The sequence below is a fragment of the Pan paniscus genome, chromosome 21, assembly GCF_029289425.2.
Source record: "Pan paniscus chromosome 21, NHGRI_mPanPan1-v2.0_pri, whole genome shotgun sequence".
Taxonomy (NCBI): Eukaryota; Metazoa; Chordata; class Mammalia; order Primates; family Hominidae; genus Pan; species Pan paniscus.
The window spans coordinates 57440459-57453852 of NC_073270.2; the positions used below are offsets into that span (position 1 = coordinate 57440459).

Below are 13394 nucleotides of genomic sequence, written 5' to 3' on the forward strand. Positions count from 1 at the left end.
GGTTCAAGTTCCAACTCTGCCTTTTACCTGCTGTGTGACCTCAGAGCAAGTTACTTAACCTCACTCAGCCTCAGTTCCGTCATCTGCAGAATGGGCATAATATGAATAATAGTATCTACCCTCATGGTGCCGTTAGGAGGGTTAAGTGCAGTGTGTAACACACATAAGCACCCAGCACAGGGCCTGACACATGGGCTGCATGCCGCTGATGTTAACCACTGCTATCGGGGGTCATATTCAGCCCATGCAGTCCTGATCAGTGTCATCCCAGCACTGAAAGACACCAATGGGCCAGGTGCAGTGGCTCACATCTGTAATCCCAGCACTTAGGGAGGCTGAGGTGGGTGGATCACTTGAGGTCAGAAGTTTGAGACCAGCCTGGCCAACATGGTGAAACCCCATCTCTACTAAAAATACAAAAATTAGCCAGCGTGGTGGTGCGGGCCTATAATCCCAGCTACTTGGGAGACTGAGACACAAGAATCGCTTGAACCCGGGGGGCGGAGGTTACAGTGAGCCAAGATTGTGCCACTGTACTCCAGCCTAGGTGACAGAGTAAGACCTTGTCTCAAAAAAAGGGAAAAGAAAAAAAAAGAGAAAAAGAAAAAGAAAGGCACCAATATCCACTTCCTCTTGGTGTTTAAACACAGAAGCTCCAGCTCAAGCCCATGCCCTTTCCTAGGGCCCCGGTGCTGGCAGTCCCAGCGCGACATACCCTACAAACACAGCCTCCAGCCAGAACATCCAGGCTGCCTCCCGCTCTGGTACAGATTAGAATGTCAATCTGAAGAGGCAATTAGAGCTACTGCCAGCGTGGACGCTGCAGAAAGGTCCACAGGCCACGCCGGCTTCTCCTCCAGGCGTCTCTAAGTGTCCGAACTGCAATTAGATGTCAGTTTAATTCCCTGGAGGTGTCGGAACAAGTGGAAAATGCCATTTGACCGAGCACTCATTTTTCCAACTGACAGATGATTATTCTAATTACAAAAGGATTTTCTTTCCTTTTCAAATTGCTACCACATTCCTCAAAATGGCGCCTCACCTGATGCGACCACAGTGCCAGCCCACAGCGTGTTCTCTATGCTCAGGCTCTCGCTGATCGGGGGGTCGCTGTCTTCCTGGAAAAGACCAAACGGACACACATTCACCCCCCAAAGCTTCCCCAGAATCCACAGGCTGCTTCTAGCCTGGTCCGCTCGAGACAGAAAGACAGGCTCCCACCGATAAAACTGGAAGCCCAGTTTGGAAGCCAACGGCTCCACCACGAGGGGAGGGCCAAGCTCTTCCACTACTGCCCTTGGGGTTTTCATCCCCCACAGAAATACGTGAAAAAGTTGGCCTGTGATTTAAGAAGCGCAGGCCTCTTAGCACTGAAAAATGTTTTATGAGGTAAGAATCAAAACGTAAAAGCAAACCAATCAGGCTGTTTGCAGGCCAGCTTTGTTTGTGGCTTATAGAAAGAGAATGTGGACAATATAATATGGGTTCTAGAAACCTGTTGACCCATATTCCTAAAATAATTTCTTTTTTTTTTGAGATGGAGTCTCGCTCTGCCACCCAGGCTGAAGTGCAGTGGCGTGATCTCGGCCCACTGCAACCTCCACCTCCCAGGTTCAAGCAATTCTCCTGACCTCAGGAGATCCGCTCACCTCAGCCTCCCAAAGTGCTGGGATTACAGGTGTGAGCCACCACACCAGGCCTCCTAAAACAAATTAAATCCAAATTAAATTTCTCTTCTGAAAGGTCTGGAAGTGGCTTAAAAATTATGAAAATGGCAGATAGGATTTGTATGAATAAAAGAGGACAAAGTCAGGTGTGGTGCCTCACACCTGTAATCCCAGCACTTTGGGAGATCAAGGTGGGTGGATCACCTGAGGTCAGGAGTTCAAGACTAGCCTGGCCAACATGGTGAAACCCCGTCTCTACTAAAAATACAAAAAATTAGCCAGGCGTGGTGATGCACACCTGGAATCCCAGCTACTCAGGAAGCTAAGACAGGAGAATCACTTGAACCCGGAAGGCAGAGGTTCCAATGAGCCGAGATCGCGCCACTGCACTCCAGCCTAGGTGACAGAAGGAGACCGTCTCAAAAAAAAAAAAAAAAAAAAAAAAAGGCCAGGCACAGTGGCTCATGCCTGTAATCCCAGCGCTTTGGGAGGCCAAGGCAGGCGGATCACAAGGTCAGGGGATCAAGACCATCCTGGCTAACACCGTGAAAACCCGTCTCTACTAAAAATACAAAAAATTAGCTGGGCGCGGTGGCGGGCGCCTGTAATCCCAGCTACTTGGGAGGCTGAGGCAGGAGAATGGCGTGAACCCGGGAGACGGAGCCTGCAGTGAGCCGAGATGGTGCCACTGGACTCCAGCCTGGGCAACAGAGCAAGACTCCATCTCAAAAAAAAAAAACAACAGAGGACACAGATCCATCTGAAGGACAGAGAAAGAAAAACTCTTTCAGACGCCAGCGTTCACATGAATTGCAGCAAATGCTTCCTCTAAGTTGTCAGGTCATTTAAGCTGTTCCAAGGCCGGAAGAAAATTCCAGTTGTGTCGACCTTACTGAGAAACAATACGCTGGCTTTCAAGGTGGTGCCTTCTTTATGTCCCCACCTGGCATGAAACAACTTCCTGACAAAGAACTGTCAGTACTTCTTGGCCTTCATCCCTTACACACTCCTGGTGACAGGATCCCATGTGAAGGAAGCTCACTTACTCGGGTAAAAGTTCCCACGAAGTTGTGAATGTCAATATTTGGCTCTTCTGCGTACACATACGATCGAATCTGAAGAAGGTCCTGTTCAACAGAAGGCACATTTGGGAGTCAAAGTCAGTTCACAATGCAAGACTTCAGGAGGCATCCACTATGTTTCCAAAGCAACTGTATTTCCCACACACGGCAAATGGCCCCTCAAAATCACAGGGGAGGTGGAAAGAAGAGGAAAGTCTTCTGTTAAGTAAGTTGAGGAGTCGCTGCATACAGTATCTCAAAGCACCCTGACAGACGCTACAGTGAAGAACCCTGAGGAGTCGCTGCATACACTATCTCAAAGCACCCTGACAGACGCTACAGTGAAGAACCCTGAGGAGTCGCAGCATACACTATCTCAAAGCACCCTGACAGACGCTACAGTGAAGAACCCTGAGGAGTCGCTGCATACACTATCTCAAAGCACCCTGACAGACGCTACAGTGAAGAACCCTGAGGAGTCACAGCATACAGTATCTCAAAGCACCCTGACAGACTCTACAGTGAAGACCCCTGTTTCTCTGTTTACTCAGCCCTTTCCAGACTTGATGGGGTGATGCCACACACCTATGAATACCCTGGAAAGTGGCAGACCCTCCTCTGCTAAATTCTGGCTTGCAAGACTTGTTTGTACCACTGAAAATACTCATTCAGGCCAGGTGCAGTGGCTCATGCCTGTAATCCCAGCACTTTGGGAGGCCGAAGCGGGCGGATCACTTGAGGCCAGGAGTTTGAGACCAGCATGGCCAACATGTTGAAGCCCTGTCTCTACTAAAAATACAAAAAAATTAGCCAGGCACGGTGGCGCGTGCCTGTAATTGCGGCTACTCAGGAGGCTGAGGCAGGAGAATCGCTTGAACCCAGGAGGTGAAGGTTGCAGTAAGCTGAGATCGCGCCACTGCACTCCAGCCGGGGCGACAGCGAGACTCCGTCTCAAAAAAGAAAAGAAAATACTCATTCAACAAATGGTTACTGGGCATCTACTCTGTATAAACCTCTGGGAAGAGCTGAAAAAAGTAAGAACGCCTCCCACCCGTAAGGATGGCTGCTATCAAAACAAAAACAAGTGTGATGAAGATGTGGAGAATGTAGAGGCCCTGTGCACTGTTGCTGGGAACGCAAGATGGTGCAGCAGCTGTGGAAACAGCACTTCCTCAAAAAATTAATCAGAAAACTACCATATAATCCAGCAATTCCACCTCCGGCTATATACCCAAAAGAACTGAAAGCAGGGACTTGAAGTGATCATCTGTCCACCCATGTACGTAGCAGCATTATTCACAATAGCCAAGAAGTGGAAGCAACTCAAACAAGCATCAGTGGATGAATGGATAAACAAAGTGTGGTCTGTCCATACAATGGAATATTACTCAGCCTTAAAAAGGAAGAAGTTCTGACCCAGGCTACAATACAGATGAACCTTGAAGACATTATGCTAAGTTAAATAAACCAGTCACAAAAAGACAAAAACTAGGTGATTCCACTTATAGGAGGAACTTAGGGTAGTTTAATTCATAGAGACAGAAAACAGAAAGATGCTTGCCAGGGGCTGGGCCAAGGGGGAAATGTAGTTACTGTTTAATGAGTCCAGAGTTCCAGTTTTGAAAGATGAAAAAAGTTCCGAAGATGAACACGGCTGATGCCTGCATGACAACGTCAATGTACTTCATGCCACTGAACTGTACACTTAAAAACGGTTAGGACGGTAGATTTTATGTTATGTGTATTTTAGCACAATTTTTTAAAAAGCAAACAAGAAGTCAACCTTAGGTGATAAGAAAGCCCGAAAGTGAAAGATCTTGGCAAAAACTACATTTCAAAGCAGCATATGTGAAGTGGCGTAAGACAGGTACAGTCAGGGGGAGCAGCAGTCACTGTTAGAACAGTGAGTTTCTAACTACTGTCTAGGAGCCCCTGGGGACTTGTAGCAGCCACCATCATGTGAAGTGGGGCTGGAGGGGGAGCGTGGGGTCCTGGAGAGCCCCTGGGAGATGGTGGCTCATGCCTGTAACCCCAGCACTTTGGGAAGCTGAGGCGGGTGGATCAATTGAGGCCAGGGGTTTGAGACCAGCCTGGCCAACACGGTGAAACCGTGTCTCTACTAAAAATACAAATATTAGCCGGGCGTGGTGGCGGGTGCCTGTAATCCCAGCTACTCAGGAGGCTGAGGCAGGAAAATTGCTTGAACCCAGGAGGTGGAGGTTGCAGTGAGCCAAGATCATGCCACTGCAGTCCAGCCTGGGTGACAGAGCAAGATTCCGTCTCATAAATAAATAAATAATAAAATAAAATTCCTGGTTTAAAATTAACAGTAATAATGGTGTTATTTCACTTTTTATTATCCATGAAAAATCATTCATAGGGTGGCTACATTTCTTGTTACGTCAATCCCGCCAAGACATGGAACTTTCCTCCTCCCTCAGGGGACACAGTAAGGACTGGCTTCGATCCATGCGACGTGAGCACAGGGGAAGCTTCTGTGTTCCACTTCATCCTTCCAGACCACAGTGGGGCATGCCACTCACCGGGCACTTAAGTTACACATGGCCAACTACTGCGGCCATCCTCTCAGCCAGGGCCTGCGCCCCATCATACACACTGGGGATACGGCAGAGAATACAACAGGAAGAACCCACCCGCAGGGATGCTGCCTGGAAGTGAGTGAAGCAGGGATGCAGGGAGAGGTGGGCAGAAAGAGCCTCTCCGATAAGGAGAATCATGAGCAAAAGCTCAGTGGAGTGTGGAGATGCCCTGCCAGGCAGACTCGCCAGGGATCAGAGGGCTCCCAGTGGAGGAAATGGCAACAGTAAACATCCAGGGACAGAATGACAGACCCGACAGGCTGGTAGGCAGAGGAGAGAGGGCCAGGCACTGAGGTCGGAGCCTCAGCAGAGAGACAAATGGGAAGGAGCTGAAGACGACAGCAAGCACCGCAGAACTGATTCTCAGTAAGATGAGAAATCTTTGGAGGGTTGTTTTTTTTTTTTATTTTATGGTTATTACTTTTATTAGATACAGGTGTCATTATGCTGCCCAGGCTGGAGTGCAGTTGCTATTCCCAGGCACAATCATGGCTCACTGCAGCCTCGAATCCGCAGGCTTAAGCAATCCTCCCGACTCAGCCTCTTGAGGAGCAGGGACTACAGGTGCATGCCGCTGAGCCTGGCCTACCTTCGTAGGTTTTGAGCAGAGGAATGGCATGCTCTGGCTTACCTTTTCAATTTTGGTGAGGCCCCTTGGCAAGGCTCCTTATGGTTTTTAGCTTCCCGCAGGAGAGCTCACTCCCTGCACTCGGGGTCTGCTTTGGTCACGTCAGGAAAGCCAACTAGGCCCAGGGGCTCTCCAGGACCCCACGCTCCCCTACTGGCCCCACTTCACAAGTTGCCATCCCATGCCTGGCCCCCCAGGTATCTGAGTTTGAGAACCCTGCTAAGACAGGTTGCCCGCATGGGCTTCTGCAGGGAAAGCTACTCACGGCGGCCGTGGGGAGCCTCTGCGTGCAGGCCACGGGAAGCCGCAGCTTCCAGTCCGTCTCCCCATCCAGCTGATCCGTCCGCAAGAAGCATGACCCTGTGGAAGGAAGTCGGGTGCCGTCACCTGCACCTCAAGCACCCTTCCCTTGGCAGCTCTGGGCAGCGTCTGCTCTGGTCCTTGTAAAAAGAGCCAACCAATGGCCAGCGACCACAAGCGAAAATACATATCCTATCTCCTACTTCTTCCATAATAAGCTCTGGGGTCAAAAAGCTCAGAGTTCAAATCCTCACTCCGCCACTCCCTCTGAGTGGGATCCCCAGCTAGTTTCTTGGACTTGTCAAGCTTTAGTGTCTGTAAAATGTGGAGAAACGCAGACTTCGCAAGCTTGCTGTAAAGATTCAATGGGGAGATAGAACGGGGACGAGCACAGGGTGACCAGCATTCCGAGCCGTCTGGCCAGGCATCGCCAGCACCTTCTCAGGACCCAAACCACTTAAGTGCAGGTCCAGGCTCTGCCACGTAATAGCTTTGTGCCCTGAGAGTTGCCTATCCTCTCTGAGCCTCAGTTTCCTCGTGTGTAAAAGTGGAGATAGGAACAGCACTGACCCTGTAGAGATGTTGTGACAATTAAAGAGCTGATTCGTGCACAGAGTTCAGAACAGGAATGATCGATCCAGGCAAGCACTAGGTCATTATGGGCTGGCACATTTCAGAGGTGTATCTTTCAGTCTGACATACAGATCCGTGCAAGTAGTCAGCTGTATACTCCATCAGATACAGAACATACCCCATTCACTGCCACTGCAGTTCAGTCTTTGAGAACTATTAATGTAGAACACTCATAATTTTGGTTTGCTTGTTTGTTTGTTTTTTCAAGAAAAAAAGAGCATGTCAGGGGCCCTACTCCATAATGCTCTGTTTTCACTAAATAGGACACAAGAACGAATTTAAAGACAAAGCTGCAGTTTTTCAAAGGCTGTTTTAATCTAGTGCCTTTTACCTCCTGTCCTGATTACATATTAGTATAAAATTTTACTTGTACTTTAATTCTATTCATAATGAAATACATTGCAGCATCCTCAAAGGAATACAAATGTAAATTTTTCACGTGTTCAAAAACCTCCGATCACGCCCGATAAGAGAAAAACAGCCTTATTTCCTCAGAACAGCTTAAATAACAAAAATTAAAACTAAGGCCATTTTGGCCAGGTATGGTGGCTCACACCTGTAATTCCAGCACTTTGGGAGGCTGATGGATCACTTGAGGTCAGGAGTTCGAGACTAGCCTGGCCAACACGGTGAAACCCTGTCTCTACTAAAAATACAAAAATTAGCCGGGCATGGTGGTGCACAGGAGGGCTGAGGCAGGAGAATGGCTTGAACCCAGGAGGCAGAGGTTGAGGTAAGCCAAGATCGTACCACTATACTCTAGCCTGGGCGACAGAGCAAGACCCGGTCTCAAGGAAAAAAAAAAAAAACTAAGGCAATTTTAGTAGACTGATAGGGTGGGCAGGCAATGGCAGCTGCCACCCTAGGGAACAACTGCAAGGAGTTAAGGGCCTTGTAGGAGACTTCAGAGATTCCCACCCCGCAAACTCAGCCTACAATAAATAAATCACTAGGTGCTATGGGCAAGGTCCCCTGACTCATGAACAAAGGGCAGAAAAGACGCCCACCTCTCCCCAGTTTCTGTACTGCCCCCATCATGACACATATGCTGGTATCAGCTTAGAAGAGAGAGGATTTCTGTTTACTTCTACATGGTAGAGACACTTCCTCGTCCCAACTCCTGAGGTTGAGCTTAACACAGCCGGGAGAGGAAATCCAAGGCCACTGTATGCGTGACTTTACCAGCTGTGAGTCAGCCGGTGTTCCACAAACTGTATTTTTAATGATCACAATCTATTGACTTTTAAAACACCAACAACACTGTTTAAAAAGAACGGTCTATTTAAAAAGATGCTTTTGATTTGCCTCCATGGCTCCAAAATGATAATCTACTTTGTGACATTTTCAAATGATTATTTTGCCAAATTACCACTGAAAGGTTAATGGTTATTTTCCAAATTGATCTCAGATGTTTACCGTTTTTTTCTGATGTCCTCAGGAAGATCATGTCGGCAGGGACCCGCTGGTTCTGTGTTATGAAAAGAAAGACTGTTACTGTGAATGAATGACCGTGTGCTGTGCGGTGGGGAGGGGGGCTTCCGCCCCCACCCCCAACCCCTCGGTGGGTTGGGGCAGGGGGGACTGAAACTCACAGACTCTTTTACGTTTCTGCCTTTGTCAAAGACAGATTTGGGGATTTATTTTGTTTTGAATCTGAAAAATCTTGCACACTGCTGCTACTTTACTAATCCCCTATCAAAATCTTATCTTGGAAAGAGAGCTTCTAGTTTTCTGGCACATTCAACCATTACCTCCCAAAATCCCAAAAGCCTGCCTCCCCAGCTGGCTCTCTTCCAGGCTGTCTGCTGAGACTCAAGACAGACCCTCCGCTCTCGCTTTCTGCTTCTACCAACTTCCCAGCTTGATGTTTGGCTTTTAGTGGATTTTAATAAGGAAGGAAAGTAGTAAGAAGCAACAAAAGCCATTCTAAAAAAAACTGGGGGGGTGCGGGGAGCCAGTAGCCCCCACTTAATTATGAACAGAAAAGTATGTGATAACATAGAGGGGGGTTGTGTGGTTCTTCTGAGCTGCCACCCAAAAGAGTTTCACTTTACCTTAAAGCAGCTTTGAGTTCTTGGATTTAATCCTTTTAAAAGAGCATAGCTCAATTTCTACAGAAACAAGTTAGACACAACCCTTTTCTAATCAAATATTATTCCAAGCCTCTCCAGAGCCACCCCCCAAAATCCAATACCTTCCAAATATACACACTAGAAAAAGACATGAGTGTTTGCTAAAGTAACAAACATACTGACACGGCTATTTTTTAAAATGTATTTTTGGTCTTTTTACTGTTCTCAGGTTACACTTAACCCCTGCTCCCCATAAAATAATAGACAAGCACAATGGTTAGGTCAGGAAATGCAAGCTAAAATGGCTCAAAGGGTAAATTAGATAAATATTTTAAGTGTCTATGTAGTAAGCAGACTTCTAGGAAAAACTTTATGATATTTTTTATCCCAAAATAATAAGCACATCGAACAGGAAATCAAAACTTGTACTTGTGTTTGTAAGCAGGATTTCTGGCTAACCAACACATATAAACCTTGAAAAAATATTTGTGTGTGTGTGTGTGTGTGTGTGTGTGTGTGTGTGTGTCTGTCTCACAGGAAAGAGATTTTTCTCCCCAGGCAAAGTTTTTGGATAGAATCCCAAAATTCAACATTCACTTCGTCTACCAGATACACAAATGACACATTAGGACCCATGAAGCGGTATCCACACACAAGCTTCCAGATTCTGCTCACCTTTTCAACGATGATAAGGTCTCCAACTTGGATGTTAGAACTCTTCACCTTCACTGTGCCTGCAAAGCAACAGGTTCAAGATACATCACCATCTTAATTCATTTCAATTCAACACGTCTTTACACAGTGCCCAGCCTGCAAACACACAATACACCCAGAAGTACATGCTCCCACACACAGCCGCCAGTGACTCCAGCACCATTATTTCCTGCCTCTCCAGGAAAGGGCTCAACCGCTGCAGAGGCCGTTGCAGAAATAAATGCCCACTTCACAGGGCACTGGAATAACTTCAGCCCTTCATGAAAGATCATTTATTTGCCTTCAGAGTGACTTAGATGGAAAGTAGTGGGGGGAAAAAGTCTTAATTTTCAACACCACTTAACAGTGACTTAGATGCAAAGTACTGGGGGAAAAAAGTCTTAATTTTCAACACCACCAAAAAGAAAGAAGCTAACTAATTCCAAATGACTGATTTACTTTTTAATTTATAATTGCTACATGCTTTGATTTATAGGATTATGATCAGACTATATAATTTTAGCTGGATGTTTAGATAAACAGTAAAAGCTAACATTAAATGCTAATTCTGTGCCCAGCACTGTAGATTTTGATGGTTTCATTTAATCTTCACAATAGCCCTCAGAAGAAGGCAGTTCCATCTCCAGCTTTCAGACGAGGAAAGGAGACTCAGGATGTCCCACCTTCCCCCAAAGTCTCAGAGTTAGAACAGGTCAGTGCTGGGATTCACACCTGCATCTGACTCCACAGTACAGAATAAAAGCAGTGAGTTCCATTCAACCCAAAAAACATGACTGGGCCAGGCACAGTGGCTCACATCTGTAGTCCCAGGACTTTGGAAGGCCGAAGCAGGCAGATGGCTTGAGCCCAGGAGTTCCAAACCAGCCTGGCCACATGTCAAAACCCTGTCTCTACCAAAAACATAAAAATGAGCTGGGTGTGGTGGCACATGCCTATAGTCCCGGCTATTCGAGAGGCTGAGGTGCGGGAGGATGGCTTGTGCCCAGGAGATAGAGGCTGCAGTGAGCCGTGATCATGTCACTCCGGCCTGGGCAACAGTGAGACCCTGTCTCAACAGCCAGACAGCATTTACTGAACGCCTGCTGTATGCCAGGCGTTCTAAGGGCTGGGGATACGTGAAACTCAATTCCAGTGGAGGGGAGGAGGCAATAAACAAATAATGGATGAAAGGGGTTGGAGAATCAGAGGGGTGGCTGTCAACAAACTCTGTGGGAGAGTTGAGGCCAGAATTAGACAGACGAAGGACACTGTGTTTACCAATAACAGACGAAAGGCACCCTGAGATGTGAGAAAGTGGGACAGGTGAATAGCTAACAGCATGCACACGGCCAAAGGCTAGAACTCCTTCAGCAAGACGTAAAGCATCAGGAAAGCAGGGAACAGCGAGAGATGAAAGTGGAAGGGGCCAGTTGGGGCCACGTGGCCCCACACCCTGTGAGGGAGCCCAGAGAGGAAGAGAGAATTTACTCTGGTGATAGGTGAAATTCACATACAGGAGCAACACCACAAAATCTTTATGATGCTGCTATCTTGTAACAAGCCCATGTAACTTACAAATGTTCAGCTAAGAGAGAGATAAAAAGTAATTATAGGCCGGGCACCACGGTGGCTCACGTCTGTAATCCCAGTACTTTGGGAGGCCGAGGCAGGTAGATCATCTGAGGTCAGGAGTTCAAGACCAGCCTGGCAAACATGGTGAAATCCTGTCTCTACTAAAAATACAAAAATTAGCAAGGCATAGTGGCAGGCACGTGTAATCTCAGCTACTGAGGCAGGAGAATCGCTTGAACCCGGGAGGTGGAGGTTGCAGTGAGCCAAGATCTCACCCTTGCACTCCAGCCTGGGCGACACAAGCAAAACTCAATCTCAAAAAAAAAAAAAAAAAAAAAAAGAACTTAAAGACTTAAAGACACGAAATAATATAAGTGCACAACTCTAGACTTTTAGTGTCTCACATATTTTACATTTTAACATAATTTAATATCATTTATTTTTTAAGTATTTCACTACCATTGAGATTTTTCAGAGCATTCCAATGTTTTCTTATTGAAACAACTCTCTTTAATCGGTTCCATAAGATTTGTTTTTAACTAATTTTTGTATGTCGTTAAATCTTGTCATTAAACAATAAGTAGAAGTGGCATCAAAAGGTCTGATATAAACACTACTGACTTCTGACTTCTTTTTTTTTCTTTTTTAGACGGAGTCTCGCTCTGTCACCCAGGCTGGAGTGCAGTGGCATGATCTCGGCTCACTGCAACCTCCACCTCCTGGATTCAAGCGATTCTTCTGCCTCAGCCTCCCGAGTAGCTGGGACTACAGGCGCCCACCACCAAGACTGGCTAATTTTTGTAGTTTTAGTACAGACGGGGTTTCACCATATTGGCCAGGCTTTTCTCGAACTCCTGACCTCATGATCCACCCGCCTCGGCCTCCCAAAGTGCTGGGATTACAGGCATGAGCCACTGCACCCGGCCAACACTACTGACTTCTAGAAAGCACTCAACTAACAATGGCGAGCTGAACTAACCCTCGATCGCTGGTAAGACTTCTGGACTCTCCTAGTGTGAGTATTTCACCCTACTAAGTGAGCATCTAGCATCTAATGGCACCTCATTTTCATAAAATGTGATGCTAAACTCAATTCAGTGACCGGAGCCCTGGCCTGCTAGAGAGAGATCCACTGGCCTCCTTTCATTATGTCTTGGGCTTTGGTCAATACATTTACAGAGAGACTGGAGAACATCCAATTAGATGATTAGAAATGGGTAAAGAGGCCGGACGCAGTGACCCAAACCTGTAATCTCAGCACTTTGGGAGGCTGAGACAGGTGGACCACTTGAGCCTATTAGTTCAAGACCGGCCTAGGCAACATAGCAAGACCCTGTCTCTACAACAAACACAAAAAATCAGCATGGTGTGGTGATGTGCACCTATAGTCCCAGCTACTCCGGAGACTGAGGTGGGAGGAATGCTTGAGCCCAGGCGACCAAGGCTGCTGTGAGCTGAGATTGTGCCACTGCACGGCAGCCTGGGCAAAAGAACAAGACCCTGCCTCAAAAAAGAGAGACAGAGAAAGAGAGAGCGCCGGGCGTGGTGGCTCACACCTGCAATCCCAACACTTTGGGAGGCCGAGGCGGGCGGATCACCTGAGGTCAGGAGTTTGAGACCAGCCTGACCAACATGGAGAAACTCCATCTCTACTAAAAATACAAAATTAGCCAGATGTGGTGGCGCACGCCTGTAATCCCAGCTACTCGGGAGGCTGAAGCAGGAGAATCGCTTGAACCCGGGAGGCGGAGGTTGCAGTGAGCCCAGTTCGCACCACTGCACTCCAACCTGGGCAACAAGAGCGAAACTCCGTCTCAAAAAATAGAAAACAGAGAGGGAGCGAAAGAAAGAGAGAAATGGGTAAAGAGACGGTCTAATTGGCAGAACGATTTCATGGCCTGAACCACTCTTCTTGCTCCACTAGGGGGCAAAAGGAAAAATAAACACAGACGTGTCGTTTTTCTGGGAGCTCAGGAAGGTATTACTTGAAGGAAGACCGTAAATTCAACGTGGCCCTCAGCGCCTATGAACTTTTCCTTCACCTGAGCTTGCCCCAACTTTCCCAAACATAAATTTACACATTGTCTTTGGTTTTATTACTAAAATTTATGCTGCTGACCTGGCCCAAATGATCACACCTGAGTTCAGATCTTCAAGCTCTAGTTACA

At 47.1% G+C, this 13394-nt stretch overlaps 1 protein-coding gene across 1 annotated transcript in view; it reads right to left on the minus strand.

The window, feature by feature from the left end:
* ATP9A (ATPase phospholipid transporting 9A (putative)) overlaps window positions 1-13394 on the minus strand; it is a 172545-nt gene that overhangs the window by 90898 nt on the left and 68253 nt on the right. Inside the window, exons 5-9 of the mRNA XM_034947069.3 lie at window positions 9637-9695; window positions 8306-8357; window positions 6222-6316; window positions 2714-2794; window positions 1043-1118 (exon numbers count right to left, since the gene is read on the minus strand). Of these exons, the coding sequence (XP_034802960.1) occupies window positions 1043-1118; window positions 2714-2794; window positions 6222-6316; window positions 8306-8357; window positions 9637-9695 (363 nt within the window). The remainder of the gene's footprint in view (window positions 1-1042; window positions 1119-2713; window positions 2795-6221; window positions 6317-8305; window positions 8358-9636; window positions 9696-13394) is intronic.